Below are 17,585 nucleotides of genomic sequence, written 5' to 3' on the forward strand. Positions count from 1 at the left end.
TCTTAGTTGTTCCTCACTAGCCTTCTTTAGCATCTTTCTAATAGGTAATACACAGCAATATACAGATGTTTACAATAAAACTGTTCATTCTTTCCTGTACACTGCAGTATTATTTAATGCTTCTACGCATATCCTCTGTAAAATTATAGCTAAATATCTTAAATATTCTACATTTAATGACAGTTATCCCAACATGTTTAATTTAAAACCATTACCTAATTTCTCTATAGCATGTTGGACTTTAATAACATTCTATTTTCAAAATGAGATGGTTTAAGATCATCCTAAGGACCCATATGCAATGAATCCTGCTATGACGTTTACGGGGAACAATGAGCCAAAAGACATACAGGTACGGTATCTTTATTATAAACAATCAGATAACTGCATTTGATGGATAGTTGAAGCCTCGGTATTTTCATCAAAGGCATTACTTAATTAGAAGTAGTTTCTTTGTTTTTTGTTTTGTTTTACATTAATTTGAACGTACGCTTAACATTTGCCAGATCACCTAATCTTGTCATACAATTCAGCTGTTAAATTATAACACAAAAAGACAAAATTTGGAATGCATGTTATATTTTGCTTTATTTACTGAATATACACAGCAAATATTCAGGACACATTAAAGTTAAGCAGGTGCTGAAAGTCAGGCAAGTGATACTTATAAAATGCTTGTGTTGTTATGGGATATTTAGTTCCTTAGAAGACAAAGAAAGGGGGATTCTAAATGCTGGGTTGTAGCCCAGCTTTTCCTGATTTATACTGAGTGTCAACACACAGAAACCCTAAAGTGAATGTGTACAACAATGACATCTTTATAGTTCCAAAGCACTGGCAGATACTAAAATATCATCTAACTAAAACTTTCACATCTCAATTTTTTAAGAAGAAAAAATGAAAAACAGGCTTGCACAACAGGATAAATGTCCTGGGCCTTGAGAGCAGCCAAAACGTTATTATTCTCTATTGCACAACCCTTGTCCATGGCGACCTTGAACATGTTTGGCATCGCTGATGTACTGAAAGGCTCAGCATGTCCAGTTTGCTAGTTATCCTACAAAAGAATGCCATTACTTTTTTTTTTTTTTTGCATTGTCTACATCAAGGAATGAATGGGAATAAATACTGCACTACAACTTTGACAACTCTTACCAGCAAAAGTTAAAAAAAAAAAAAAGGCTGATTAAAATGTGACTATGTTACAATGACCGAAGGGTTAACTTCTCATCCATTCCAAAATCTCTGAATTTCATACATATCCTAATAATAAAGGCTTTTGTTGAGACATGACTGATGATGATGCATATGTACCATTTTAATCATTTATTTTTCAAAGAAATAATTCAGGTCTACTGGAATATTTTGTCCTGGTTTCGCGAAGCTCAATGAAAATCCTATTTTTTAAATGTCATTTATAAACAACCAGTTCTGATTAATTCTGTAAAGGTGGAAGATTACCAGAGAATAATTTTGATCAAGAAATCTGTGTTTGATCTCTGCAGCAGAAACCATGTGTCCTTGCTGCTCTCTCCTGGAATGATACTCGTATGAGGAAGACTCGCCATATTAATGCCTTTTCCAAGAAAAGAGGAGATGGAGAATTATTGGAAAATAGAAGCAAGGTGAGGAAGAAAAACAACGTTAGGACAATCCAGAAGAAAAGTAGCATTTATCCAAGGAAGTTTTCACCCATTACCTGATTGCTCAGAAGAGAAGGGAAATAAATTTCAAGATACAGATAATTAAGAAGTCAATTATATATTTTTTGAGCTAAGGAAAGATCACGTATTTTGTTTCGTTATACAAGTTCTGAAACATGAAGATGTCTACACAAGTAGATTTCCTCTAAGACTCTCAGCACCAGAGGGTGAGGTTGTCTCTCGTACACATTGGATTGCACAGTACCTATCACTGTACCTGGCACATACAAGTGCACAATACATAGTGGATGACCCAATACACTACAGGGTTTTCCAAACTCTAAATGGGTCACTTAGTTTTCATGTAAAATGTAATAATTATTTTCTGTTGTATATATGAAAGTTTCTATTAGATAACACTAGTCATTACAACATGTGACAGTAGTAGCTCACTCATATAGCTTTTTCATATGATCATTTCTACCTTGAATACAATTTAATGACAAACAACTACTATGTGCACTAACGCTAAAAGAGTTGAGACAGAATGTATAAATGAAGAAACCTCTTGAATTATTGAAGTACCTTCTGTTACAAGCATAGTTACCTTCTTAAATTATACACTTTAAGAGCGTGTGAAATATTTTTCCAAGCAATACTGTGTTTTATGGGTGGGAATTATATATACATACATGAGATTACCTAGAAATTTGGGTGATTGTCCTCTCTTTATCAGCCACGGGTAAAGAAGAACAGGTTTTTAACATTGCGTATTTTTAAATGTGCTATTATTCAGTACCACTGTTCCCCAGAAATTACAGAGATTATGAAATTAGTATCACTTTACTTGGGAAGTTATTTCCAGGTATGAGACTTAAGCTTTATTAAGAGGCTACAGGATTTGGCCAGTAGATAATTTATTCAACAGAGACTCTAAGTTAAATAATTCATAAATTTGATCCTAACAGTGTGTCTTTTCTCAAAAGTCATCACTGCTGTTTTAGCAACCTGTAAGTCGTTACTATTTGTCAACAGGTGAGGAAAATACGGCAAAAGGGGGCCCTCACCTGGAGCCTTTTAATGTGGGAATGTGAGAAGGCATAAGTAAACATCTGATTCTTTTTGTCCAACCCTCTGATTTTACCTGCTTCTTCCCCACACGGGACTTAACACATGTGGGCTCACAGCTCACTGTGGGGACTCATAAGTCTGCAGGACTGCCCACAGGAGTAACCAGGAAAACGGACCTGCTTTCCCACATGGGAAGCAGGAGTCCCCGGGAGATTCCTGGGCTAAGTTCTGGTCTCATCTTGCAAGTTGGGAATATAACGTATTTCATGCTATTTTCATATTTATCTTGCCACATTAAAATCAGGATTTTTTTTTACAGGGGTAGGTATGAGGCAACATGACTTCAGCTTCACAGTTTAAGTCTGTTTAAAAGGTACCGTTAATATCAGCACAATAGTCCAGCTAGAGTTATTTCAACTTCAGAAAGAAAATAAAGCTTATGTGGCTTATCTTACATAATTGATTTGTGTAAGCTTGATTTTTTTTCTTGCCAGTAGCACTAAAAGTGAGATCATTTAAATTATATGGTTTGATTGCTTTGTTTTACCTACAAGTGTTGTTTGCTCTAGTGCTGCTAGTACCTGATTTTTGCTATATAAACAGTTTTCATGTTTTTCTGGTCGGCCACACAATATGCCTTATAATGATATGGCTGACTAATGCTGCCTTTCATTCTGCTGACACCCTCAAATACTGTTGACACAGTTGCCTTTCCTGTTTCTTCTAACAGAAGAAGCTACTGCTCCTTACGTCATAGGCACAAAAAACCTGCTTTTCTAATCGCATTGTACTGACATCAATTACGTTAACTAGAAAGCACAAAACAAATGGTGATAAAATAGATGAATAGTATATATTAGATGTATTTACACAAGTACTTAGACACGTCACTTAGCTGCAAATCTGAAATGATACAAGCCACTGCCTGCAATAGCGTCTATCCTATGGAAATGTGGATTGAGACATGACTATTAAGACACTGAAGAAATCGGGTTGTGTGGAGAGCCCATCTGAGTCAGAACTTTGTCCAACCACTGCAGTGGGCCATGAAGATGAATCTCAATCCAGCAGGGGGTGCTTGTGACATCCTGGCGATGATACTCAGCTCCCCAACCCTGAAAAGCAAGAGTGGAGCCAAGAGTGATTGTGCCAGACTTTCCAGCCAGCTTCCAGAGGCGCGAGACAGAGCTTAGTGGACACAGAGCCCACGCACCAGAGCAGCTCCCAAGACTCATGAAAGAACATGAACTCCACCTTCCTGTAAGTACAGGGCATCTTTTGAATCAACCAGACCCTCTAAGATGTTTTCCCTCTGGGTCCACAACTAAATACATGGATCTAGAGGTGGTCTGGGCTCCAGTCACGTCAGAAACACTGGCAAATCATATTCCCTTCCACAAGGAAAGAAACTTGACTTTACATTCACCCCCTTAATGCTGAAGACAGTGTTTTGCACAAAATGTTACTACAGACCACTGATGGATCTGAAAACTGTAAAAAGAGAACTGGAAGGTGGTCTTGATTATTCAGGATTGATTAACAAAGCTTGTTTCTCCTCTCGCTTTCTGGCTCACTTTTGGCAATTTCCCATTTATTACCATTCATAGGAGAGGCAGTAAACAAACAAATGTACATTTTCCTCTATATGCTATACATCAATGAAAAGTTATTTTAAAAATGAAGCTAGATCCAGTCAAGCAAATTAGTTTTGTTACTAATTTGACTACAGGGAACACTGGTTCTCTGTAGAGTTGTTTAAAATTTTGATTTCAAACAATAATGCTACCTGATCACACTTTACATTCCTGACCAGGAACCTTTGATGCCACCTGCAAAGTGTACCTTACTCCCCCAGTCCCTTCACTCTCCCATTCTGCCCCCACCCTGCCCCAAATGACTACCTCACCTACTCTCCCAGACTGCTTACCAGAGACTATCTTCTTTCCTATTTTAATTGGAGAAATAAAATAATCACAAGAGAATTTCCGTAGCGCCTGCACCCACAGACTTGGTTTTTCCGTCTCTTACCATAGACTGTTTCCAAATAAGCCAGTCCATCCACTTGTGCACTGGAGACAACATTCCAGAAAATCGCTCTGTTCTTTCAGGCAATCTTTTGCTTTCTATTGGATCATTCCCATCAATGTACAAACATGCTGAAATACATATCTCCCATCTTCAAAATACTTCTCGTGACCCTACTGCCCCCACAGATTACTGCCCTATGCCTTTGATTCCCTTTCTAGCAAATATCCTCAGAGTCATCCCCACTGGTTCCTTCTCTTCTCCACCATCTGTTAAAGTTGAAGTGTCCCAGGGCTCCACCCTAGAATCCCTTATTGTCTCTGTTTAAATTCAGACTGTTGGTGATCTCATCCAGGCTCCTGGAGTTCAATACTGTCCGTGTGCTGACAATTCCTAAATTTACATCTCCACCCAGCCCTCTCTCCCCAAGTCCAGACTTACACATCTAACTGCCACTCAGCATCTCCGCTTGGATGTGTGACAGACATCTCCAAGTTATTCTCACTAAAACTGACTCTTAATCTTGTATCAAAACCTGATCTACCTGCATCTTCTCCATCTCGGTTGAAGGCAAATTCATCTAACTCCTCTCTTTTCCTCATACCCCGCATCAAATCTGCCTTCACAATCCAGAACGCTTCCCCTTCTCACAGCTTGTACTGCAACTCTCCTAGTGGGAACAACCATCATCTCTCATCTGAATATTGCAACAGTCTTCCCACTGGTCTCCCTACTTCCAACCTTGCCTGCATAATATCTGTTCTCCACATAGCAACCAGAGTGATCCTTTAAAATCCTAAGTCAGATCATGAAAATCCTCTGCTCAAGTCCCTGCAATGGTTCCCCTTCTCTTTAGAGTGAAAGCCCACACCTTCGCAGTGGCTGACACAGCACTGACCTGGTTCGCTGCTACTGCTGTGATCACATCCCCTCCTTCATGGTGTGCCAGTGACAGCGGCTTCTAAACTGCTACAAATTCCCAGGCACGCTCTTGCCTCTCGCTGTGGGGCTTGCTCTTCCCTGTGCTTCTACTGCTCTCCCCTCAGATATCTCTATGACTACCGCCCGATCTCCTGCGAGTCTTTGCTGATGTGTCATCTCTTCAATGAGGACTCCCCTGCCCACATTTTAAAACCTGCAATCTACCCCTACCCAGCACTCCACTTCCTTTTACCCTGCTCTACGTTTTCTCTTTCCATTAAATTTCTTTATTGTAACTTGTTATTGTCTCTCTCCCTCCTAGAATACAAATTCCACGAGGGCAGAGGTCTTTAAGTAACCATTGATGTATTCCAATGCCTAGAGTAGTGCCTGGCTGGTACATGGTAGGTGTTCAATAAATATTTGTTGACTGACTGACTGAGTCCTAGAATTAGTAAAAATTAGAGCTGAAAGAGACCCTAAAGATGAACTAGTCCATCACCCCCCAGTAGTAGCCACTGGTGTTTAGTCATCTATAATTTATTTTTATTTTTTAAAGTTCTAATAATTTGTTTTACTCAAGCCAATATAGTCAAAGTGATATATTAACATGTAATCAATATGAAATTATTAACAAGATATTTTATATTCTTTTCATCTGTACTGTCTTTTCATGAACATATAACGTATCAGTTTTAGATATGCCACATAATGATTTGATATATCAGGGGTGCCAAAAAATGTATACAAGTGGACACTTTGATCAACGTTGCTTAAGCAGTAGAGTTCGCCATAATCAGAAGTGTCTGGATGCTGATGATAATCACTTTGAGTACCTCTTATAATTTTAATACAGTTTTCTTAAAATGCGTACACATTTTTTGGTACCCTCTGTGTATATATGTGTGTGTGTGTGTGTGTGTGTGTGTGTACAGATGGTGCCAAAAAATGTATACACATTTTAAGAAAGGAAAAAACTGCATTAATTGTAATACTCAGTATATACCGATAACAAAAGATGAATACAAGTCACGTTTCACTTCTGGAATTACAAGAGGTGCTCATAGTGATAACAATCAGCATCCAGACACTTCTGATTATGGCAAACTGCTGCTTAAGCACAGATAACATCTCCTAAAATGTGTATACATTTTATTTGGCACCCCCGGTACATATAGCAAAGTGATTATTACCACAGTAAGTTTAGTTAAGATAGTACCTAAACTAAACTATAGTACCTCCTATAGTTACACATTTCTTGTTATGTGATGATAACTTTTAAATTTCTTTTAAACTGATCACCTGTAGTTATATTTGCTAAGGATTTAGTTTTTAAAAAGTCCCTACAATATTCCTAATAGTTTGTTTTCTGTGAATTGTCCAGATTTATGATTTAAATGTTGTATATCTGATCAATATTTGTAGTTGGTTTTAGGAAAATCAGATTTCTATGCAACCATATATTATAGTGAAATTATTATCTCTGAGATATTGGCATTTCATTCTAATTTAAAACACAGACCTAGAAAAAAATAACTGCACAATTCAAATGATGGCTCAGTAATGGCAATTTTATGCCCTCTGCTGGCTCTAAGGTATCAGAACATTTGAAAAAAATTCCAGGTATTTGTTAATTGTTTTACAATGTAAAAATGCTTTTTAAAGCTTACCAGTAAATTTGAATAAAACTGTTTTGTCATCATGAGGGAGAAATAGTTTCAAGAAGCTATTTATTAAATTGGAAACTGTATTCTTGAATCTTTTTAAAAAATAATTACTGAAATTATAAATACAATAAAAACGTAATTTGAGTATGAAAAACAGGACAATGATTTTTCATGGTAAATTTAAAAAAATGATTTGAAAAATCTACAAGCCATAGTGATTCCTGATTCTAGTGGATGGATATGTGACAATGTGAAAACTGTGTCACTTATGCCCAGATAGTTTGATAAATAAACTAAGACTTTGAAATATTAGAATTACTTGCAGTCACTTTGCAAGAGATGAAATAGCAGATGATGAAACTGAGGACTTTAGCTTCAATGTGCAAATCCAGTTGTAACTTCCTCAGTGCTCCAACATTCACATCAACTTAAACAAGATCTAACTTGAGAAATTCAATAAATATTCATAAACAGAACATCAGTACTCTTTCAGAATTAATCATACCCAACATAATGTTTCTATCCTAATTTGTTTATACTTTTATGACAGAACTTAATTTATAGTATCTTATATTAGAGTCAATTCTTTTTTGTAGCTTATTTATAAATATTATCTCCTCCATTTACCTGCATGCTTTCTAAGTGTAAGAATATCTAATTTCGTTCGGGCAAGTACACTGACATTTATTGAATGACAGTAGTTCTCGGCAATTTGAGGGATAGAAAAATCTCTGTAGCATCAAGTCCTTTAAAAGTATTAATGTCATCAAGATAGTGGAGTAGGTAAATGCTATGCTTACATCCTTTCATGAACACATCAAAATTATAACTAAACTACAGAACAATCATCATTGAGAATCACCTGAAGCTACCTGACCCAAAGCCCTACAACTAAGGACATACAGAAGAAGCCACCTCTAGACTGGGAGGAGGGGCAGAGATGCAAAATGGGCTGGTCCCATACCTGTGTGTGACCATTAAAAATTGAGAGGGATATCTCAGCTGCAGAGATCCACTCTGGTGGAGTAAGGGGACCGGCTCCACACCAGGCAACCCAGCCCCAGTGTTTCAATTTCGGGAAGAGAAGTCCCCATAACTTCTGGCTATGAAAACCAGTGGAGATTGTGGCTGAGTGAGACAGAGGATGGCTGCACTCCCAGGTGCAACTCTTAAAGGGACAATACACAGACTTACCCACTGATGGAATCACTGGATCTAAACTCCAATGTTGAGGCAACAACTAGAGAGGCAATGGGGACATACAAGGGGAAAACTGAGTTGTCTGGTGTCAGGGTGAGGCTGAGGGAACAGCTTTCTCCCAGATGGAGGAGCTTGTGGAAGCCATTGTTTTTTTGTTGAGCCCTCTCCCTTCCCGATGTGCAGTCACAGATGACCACCATATCTGAATCTCCATCAACCTAGCTAATACTGTTCATTCACCCCACACTGGTGATTCTGAGACCCTGCCCCACCTAACTTTTGGGCAAACCCAAGCTGCTTCCAGTGGTTTTTCTATACAAACAGCCTGCTTTGGCTCATGCTGCAGACTTTCATAAAATTTCTCAAAGTTTCACAAAACCCAAACAAGCAGCATTCGGCTTCAGCATGTCCTGTACCTCTGGCTGAACAGCCTGAAGACTGGCACTAGTGACAGCCAGCATTGGTTCATGGCTTGGCCTCTTGAGGCCCCTCTAAGCACAGTGCAGGTGGTGGCCATCTGTGGATTGCTTATGACTCATTTTGGGTGGCCCCAGGCAGGGCACAGGCTGTGGCTGAACTTGAAGTGCAGTGGGTCTCCTCCCAAGAGGCTCCGGGGCTGGCACACCCCATAGCCAGCTTCCAACTGAGTTGGAGCATCATCTAGCTATCTTCAAGGACGACATACCCAAACAGCAGACTGCGTAGGCACCAGAGCCCTGCTAAAGCAAATCTTGCTCTGTAGGGTCAGCCCACACACCACATCAACTCCACTGTAGTCACTGCCAGTTCTCACAACCAATGAGCCTGAGGGTCAATCCCTCCCATTGACTTGAAAATGGAAATCAAGGCTCAACTACAACAGGAGGACACACACAATCCACACAAGGGAAACACTTGGAGCACCCAGCTCTGGAACCAGGAAGACGGCCACTGGACCTCACAGAACACCGACTATATAAGGCCACTCAACTAAGACCAGAAGACATAGCAACTCTACCTAATATATATGAACAAACACAGAGAGGCAGCCAAATGGGGTGACAAAGAAACATGTCCTAAATAAAAGAACAGCACAAAGCTCCAGAAAAAGAACTAAAGAAAATGTAGACAAGCAATCTACCAGATGCAGAGTTCAAAACACTGGTTATAAGGATGCTTCATGATCTCAGTGAGAACTTAAACAAAGAGACAGGAAACATAAAAAAGAACCAGTCAGAAATAAAGAATACAATAACTGAAATGAAGAATATATTAGAGGGAATCAACAGATTAGATGAAGCAGAGGATCAGTGAAACAATGATTTAGATGATAAGGTAGCAGAAAACACCCAAACAGAACAGCAAAAAAGAACAAGGAATCCAAAAAAATTAGGACAGTTTAAGGGGCCTCTGGAACAACATCAAGCGTACCAACATCTGCACAATAGGCATACCAGGAGAAGAGAGACAGCAAGGAATTGAAAACCTATTTGAAGAAATACTGACAAAAAAACTTCCATAACTTGGCAAAGGAAATAGATATTCAAACCGAGGAAGCACAGAGTCCCAAACAAGATGAACCCAAGGAGACCCACACCAAGATACATCATAATTAAAATGCAAAAGGTTAAAAAAAAAAAGAGAGAATCTTCAAAGGAGCAATAGAAAAGCTGTTAGTTACCTACAAGGGAGCTCCCATAAGACTGTCAGAAAAGTTTCTCAACAGACACTTGGCAAGCCAAAGTGGCACAAATATTGCACAAAAATTGGCACAAATTTTGGCACAAAATATTCAAAGTGATGAAAAGCAAGGATCTATAACCAAGATTACTCTACCCAGCAAAGCTATCATTTAAAATCAAAGGACCAATAAAGAGCTTCCCAGACAAGAAAAAGCTAAAGGAGTTCATCACCACCAAACTAGTATTACAAGAAACATTAGAGGGACTTTTTTAAGATGAAAAAAAAATCAATACTATGACTAATAAAATGGCAATAACTACATATCTATCAATGATTGCTTTAAATGTAAATGGATTAAATGCTCCAATCAATAGAGTGGTTGAATGGATAAGACAACAAAATCCTTATATATGCTACTTACAAGAGACTCACTTCAGATCTAAAGACAGACACAGCCTGAAAGTAAAGGGATGGAAAAAGATATTTCATGAAAATGAAAACAAACAAAAAAGCTGGGGTAGCAAAACTTATCCCAAACCAAATAGACTTCAAAACAAAGGCTATAACAAGACAAAGAAGGACCCAGTCATCCCACTTCTGGGTGTTTGTCTGAAGAAACCAAAATGCTACATCAAGGGGATGTGCTCATCCATATGTTCACTGAAGCATTATGTACACTAGCCAAGATATGCAGGCAACCTGGGTGTCCCTGAATGGATTGATGAACAAAGAAGAGATGGTACATATATACAATGAAATATTACTCAGCCATAAAAAAAATGAAATCTTGCCATTGCCACATGATGGACCTAGAGGGTATTGCACTGAGTGTAGTAAGTCAGACAGACGAAGACAAATGTCTTATGATTTCACTTGTAAATGGAATATAAAAAACAAAATAAATAAACGAAGCAGAAACAAACTTATACATGCAGAGAACATTTAGATGGTTGCCAGATGGGAAGGCATTGGGGTGGGTGAGAAAGGGCAAGGGATTGAGAAGTACAAATTGGTTGTTAATTAGTAGTCTTGGGGAATGCAGGTTATAGCATAAGGAATATAGTCAATAATACTGTAATAACAATGTATGGTATTAGATGTGTACTAGATTTATTGGGGTGATAAATGAAAGGGGGTTGGGGAACAGAGTGAAAAAAGTGAAGGAATTAAAAAATAGAAATTGGTAGTTATAAAATAGTCATGTCGATGTAAAGTAAAGCACAGGGAATATAGTCAATAATATGGTAATAACTATGTATAGTGCCAGGTGGGTACTAGACTAGTCAGGGGGATCACTTTGTAAATTATTTAAATTATATAAATGTCGAACCATTATGCTGTGCACCTGAAATTAACATAAAGTAATACTTAATGTCAAAATAAAAGTATAAGTGTCACTTTATCTTATGCATTAAAAAAAAAAAAATCAGGTCACTACCTTAACTTGCTTTTCCTCCAAAAGTATTATGCTTAAGAATTTTCTAATGATTGCTAACCAGGAGAACTCATACTCATAGAGGAGCTCTTCCTAAAGACAATTAAATAGACTTCCAAAAAAATTGTTGTCTACTTGAACTGGCTGTATAACTGCAACATCTACCAAAGAGTGCTTTTGGTTTTGTTTTTCATTTTGCGTCTTACAATCTGGGACAAGCACTCCTTACCTTAACAAAACTCATCCGGATAGTGCACATCTTAGTTAGCTCATAGACGACTTCAAATCCATGGTGAACTGACTGCGCAAGTAGCTGAGCAAAGAGCTGGTTGTTGAAGACCTTGAGGCTGCAGCCACTGGGGATCTTGCAGACTGTGGCTGGGTGGAAGCCATGTTGATAGTTGCAGTTCCGGCTCTGAACAAAGATGCTGCTGTCACTCACACACTCAGCATAAACCTCTCCCCCGACGTAATATAAATGCACACCTAGGAGGAAAAACAGTCTTCAAACACCAGCACCACCTTTAGCTCAGGTGCAACACCATTCTCTTCTAACTGACCTCTGTAACCTCAAGAGATGTGACTATCTACTGTGAAGTTAATTTTAATTATCACCAATAGAATAGTAGGTTGTGTGACCCAAATGCTGACTCGTTTTCATTATAATCTGTGTTTTTTCCATGAGTCCATTTAAGAGTAGATTGCAACCCACATTTACAATCGTTGCCAAGAACAAATAAGTCGGCTGTCATATATGTACTACTCCTTCCGTTACTTTCTCAATCTCACGCTCATTCGTTCTAAAAGCAAGAGTTCATAATAGCAGATACAAAATAAGCACGTGATGCAGAAAACATCAAATAGTCCTTCAGACACATATATGAATAAAAAGATTAAAACTGGACATAGGTAGAAAATGCTACTTATGTGTATATACTAAACTCACTTCAGAGGAAACAATAAATGAAGTTTAAATTTTATTTTGCCAACAATTGTAAATCCACTTCTCAACAAATACCTCAAAGAGACCTAATTCATTTTAAAGCTTATCACCTACTAATATAGATCGCAGACATATGCCTTTTTTTTATTTATGAACAATGAAATTCTTGCCGCATTTTCAGATATAGACAATCAGAATGTAGCTTATGTTACCTTCATCTCACATTCTTGGAGTTAAAAGGCAAAAATGAGCATCCTGAGAACGCTGCTGCTCACACTACTTTTTATTCCAAATTAAATTTGAGTTGATTCTTTCCCTCCAAATGTCTGGGTTTGAGATTCAACAGAAATTTACAGCAAGGGACTGGGGTTAGATAAAATGAAGAAGTTCTAGTCCAGTGAGTATTAAATACCAGAACATTTTCCCTCCAACCTTTTAGCAGAAGCAAAATTCACCACCACTTGGGGTCAACGTGATTGTAAATACAATCACCCTGCAGTTACAAGGTGTTCGTAGAAATGAACTGGAATCTACATCCAGTGATATATTTTGGATCTCCTCAAAATGAAAATACAAAATGTTAAATAGAATTTATAGACCTCCGGGGTTCTGAGACCCTAATTTGCATAAGTTTGCGTTTAGGAGCCATTGCTGAGATAGCCGCTCAGTTTTTTTGTCAGGTTCTAAGTAGCACTGGAGGCATTTTTACATTTTATGTGACTACCTGCCACTGTTTTTGTTTCCCATTCCCATCTTCTTTCCCTTAATACAATTTTAGAAAAGAATACTTTTCAGGATTATGTATTCCAGTCACATCACTCAGAAGAAACTGATCCAGAGCCTTATAGGTAAAGCACAGCTCTTGATATTCAGGCCAAGGTTTCTGCCTCCCTTCCCAGATCAGAGGGCTCCTGCCCTTCTCTCAGCCTCTCCCTTTCCTTTCTCATTTCCATTATTCACTCTCCCTGAATGGCTTGGGGTCTGATACCCATGGCCCAGGCCCTGAGGGGTAGGCAAAAGGATGGTCCTCATTGGCTGGGACATAGTTACTTGGCAGGACTGACATGTTGAAGGTGAGGAAGGGGTACCACCAAATCCTGTGAACTCCCAGGGGAGGGCCTGCGTCTGTGGTGCTTGTGATGTTTCAAAAGCCAGGATAGCAGGGAATGAAACAGCCAGACAGTGGGGCTGCTAAGTGTTTAGCGTGTATTTGATTTGAATGACCTTCAAATATATAATCCTCCCAAACCTATTAAGTAGAATAGATAAGATTTCTTATCTGGCTGGTCTTTATTTAGGGAATGATTTTCAATCCTGTTAGTCTTATCGGAAACCATAGCGCAGTTGGCAGAATAACAAAGCAGAGAGGAGCCTGGGAGGTATGTGGTAGTCTAGCATCCTGAACCAGGAGAGGGACAGAGTCAAGGGGATGAACATGTGGAAACCTGGGCCGGCTCTGCGTACCAGGATAAGGATGGAATTCAACCCAAAGGAGAAGGAGGCAGGCTTTGGGTAGAGACAGCAACATCTAAAAAAAGAGTCAAGTAGGCAAGTGATTTTATTTGTAGCCACATGATAGGCCAAAACGGTGGCTTTAAACCATAGGTACAGAGAGTGCCAAAAAAATGTATACATATTTTAAGAAAGGAAAAAACTGTTAAAATTGTAATTCAATGAATGACGCTAGCTTTCATTTGATGAATGCCATCTTTTGAGCGAACATCACACACACCTTGCTATGGTAATTCAATTCAACTTAGAAAAGTAAAACATAGATAACATCTCTTAAAATGTGTACATTTTTTGGCACCCCCAGTATTAGATTCTAGATCGCCATAGAGATCAGTAAGCAGTAAGGATACATGACCAAAGAAAGTGCTATCTGACATGACGAAGAGAACAGAGGCAGTGTAGTCTGCAGGCAAGTTCTAACCACACCTTGGACTACCTCTCTTCTTGGGACGCATCTTACTTTATCTGAGCTTTCCTTTTGTGTGTGACTGCCAGCCACCTGTCATGAGATTAGGGACTTGGAGGTCCTATGTTGTGCTTAATTAGAACCAGTCACATCTTGGTTGGATTTGGATCTGCTGTGTCTGACTGCAAGTGTGCTCCCTTTTAGTGCCCTTGCCTTAAATGACAGAGGGGAAACTGGAAGGAGGGCAGGTTAATTAGGCTGCTGGGAGGGTGCCGATGCTCTGGAATCTACTAAGAGTCAGAGGAGGAAGTCAGTGTCCCAAAGTGGGAGGAATGTGCATGGATCCCGTCCTGATTGGGAGCGAGGGAAAAATACCACTGCAGAAAGCAGATTTCTTTACCCTACCGCCCGCTCGGACTGAGGCCTTTCCCCTCTCCTTAGCAAACACCCTAAACTTACTTGCACCAACTCAACACCTTCCCTGGACCTTGCAACTGACTTGCCCCTTGCCCTCTTTTCTGCACAACTATTTTAAAATCTGGTTGATTATCAGGATCATCTGGAGGTTTACAAAAGTGCATATTTCTGTGTGTAATATTTTCAGAAATTCTTTATGTAAGTAGACATATACTCAAATATATGGGAGAAAGGGTGGGAAGTCTGAGATGGCCTTTAAAATACTCTCGTAGAAATATTACGGAGGATAGAGGAAAAGAATGGCACAGAATGTGACTCATTACTGAAGTTAGAAATGATAATATGAAGATTCATTACACGACATTATACTTTTGTATATATTTGAAATTTTCCAAAATAAAAAATGTTTTAATCAATCAATCAATCAATCAATCACAAAATAAATAGAAGTACAGATTTCCAGATGCGCACCGGGGCTTTGGTTCAGAGGACGGAGGTGGGCCCTTCACAGGGCTGTTTCTACCGCTGCGCACGCACACCGCCGGGGTGTGCCTGTCTTCCTAGATTTGTAAACGTCGATTATTACAAAACTTCTCCAGCAGGTGGCAGTAACTTCTCTTAAGAAAGGGGCTCCGAATTCATACAAAGCTGCCCCTTTGTATGCCCTTTTGTGGGTCCCCCAAATCTGTACTTAAAAACATTGAAGTCTCTCTGGCCAATGTGATGTACAAGCGAGTTTAGGCCCAAATGACCTACACTGAGTGCCCTACCGATGCCACTCACACCTCAGCGACTTCGTTCTGACAGCTCTCCCGCACCCCCGCCCACCCCATCCTCACCTGAGCATGAAAGCCCACTAGAGAAAGTTTAGAAAAATGCAGGCACTGAAAATAAAAAGCAGCCACAAATCCACAGCCCAGAAATAAAGCTAACATTTGTTATCTACCTTTCTTTTTTACGTGCATTTAAGCAAAATTAGGATCATATTCTATAGGATCTTTTCATTTTTCTCATTTATTAACACATTGTGAACATTTTCTCATGATAGTAAGTATTCTGCAACATCAAGTTTAATGACTGCAATAGTATGACAGTCTATGTTGAAAGTTTCTTTAGGATTTGCTTTTTTTAAGAATGAGAAGCCTTACACAAGTTCCAAGGCAGCTCAGAAAGAACATTTTGAGACACAGAACCTAAATCTATTGTGAAAGGAAGCAATCTAAAATCACCTTGAGGAAATGCAAACCCTCTTTTCAAGGAACTGACAAAGCAAAGCCTGGCCCCTGGATAATTCCTTTCATAAAATAGGAAGAATTATTGGAATTCTACAGAACTTGAGATAGGCAAGAAAATAAAGATTCATAACAAGGTGTGAGACTAACTCCCAAAACAATTCAATAATTTGAAACGTGATGATTTTTCAGGAAGGTTTTGGTTTGCCTCAGTAAATTCAATAACTGGGGCTAATACCTCAGAAATGATTATAACTACTGACTTTCTCCCACTAACTAGGGGAAGAATGAACATCTAACAGGATAAATAAATGTAACCTGTCTACACCTGCAAAAGAAAAATGTGCCCATCTTGCTCAAGTGTCAGTTTCACACCCAGACTCTGGTCCCGGCTCAGTGAGAGCTCTCTTCAGTCCCAGCACAAATCATAGATGCTCAGAGATGACTGCCCTATTGATTATATTAAGTCATGCCTTTCAGAGAAATACAATCCTATCTCAGTTATCTTAAGAGCATATCACTGCTTAAGCAGTCAATTCAAAATTACCCGAAACTGTGGTTTTCCTAATTGTTTGGAAACGAGGGCCATCCTAAAAGCCACTCTAAAAAAGCAGGCAAGTATTACACTCCTATGACCTAGACCGGCTCTTCCATCACTCCCAAATCATCAGGAAATGACCTTTGCTTTGTTTTGTGCAGTCACATCTCGGTATTGTTATGTCACTAGTTCTGTTTTCTATAAAGATCCTTATTATTCTCCCATGGGCCTCTGTGTAACTCTCAGTGCAGTACTCCTTGTCAAGACTATGTTTTTAAGGAAAACAAAATCATCTCTGATTTACATTTTTAAAGTAAATCATTGTAAACTTCAAGCCCTTTATTATTAGTAGGGCCTCATTTCAGTATCTCAAAGTGACTGTGACACACCACTGCTGTGGCATATGATAGGTGCTTTCATTCCATGCCGAAACATTGAGCTCTTCAAACAATACTGAGGGGGGCCAACATAAAAAGGCAGGAGAGGCGCTCCCCTCCAGCAAAGGGGAGCAACTGGGCCTGGGAGACAGAGCGGAGGGTGCAAATCCCAGGCATCACTTGTGTGGCCATGTTTAAGCTATTGAACTCTGAGCTTCAATTTTCACATCTGTGAAATGGGACTAAGGAAACCTAACTTGTAAGGTTCCTATAAAAATAATAGATGCAAGTGCACACCAGTATCCCTCACACAGATGAGGAATCAGTGGGGGTAGCTAGCAGTCATTTGAAAGAGTTCGAGTGGTTTGCCTGGTCTTCAGAGAAGAATATGGATAGACTTTATATTAGAATGCAGTGTTCCAGGTTCTTCAGGGTATTGCCGCAGATATTTAAGTGGCAGCCTCTGGTACGCTAGCACTAACTTGCTAACGGCAATTTAAAAGACTTTGCTAGTGAGGTCACAGTAATAGGTTCCA

At 39.1% G+C, this 17,585-nt stretch overlaps 1 protein-coding gene across 3 annotated transcripts in view; it reads right to left on the reverse strand.

The window, feature by feature from the left end:
* Window positions 1–565: 565 nt before the first annotated feature.
* The window catches only part of SMAD9 (SMAD family member 9), an 81,505-nt gene continuing 64,485 nt past the window's right edge, over window positions 566–17,585 (reverse strand). For all 3 annotated transcript variants that reach the window (XM_081046891.1, XM_081046889.1, XM_081046890.1), the window contains 2 exons: window positions 11,854–12,110; window positions 566–3,829 (listed from right to left, as the gene is read on the reverse strand). In XM_081046891.1, the coding sequence (XP_080903017.1) occupies window positions 3,686–3,829; window positions 11,854–12,110 (401 nt within the window). In that variant the 3' untranslated portion in view covers window positions 566–3,685. The remainder of the gene's footprint in view (window positions 3,830–11,853; window positions 12,111–17,585) is intronic.

Source organism: Rhinolophus hipposideros, assembly GCF_964194185.1.
Source record: "Rhinolophus hipposideros genome assembly, chromosome: 4".
NCBI lineage: Eukaryota > Metazoa > Chordata > Mammalia > Chiroptera > Rhinolophidae > Rhinolophus > Rhinolophus hipposideros.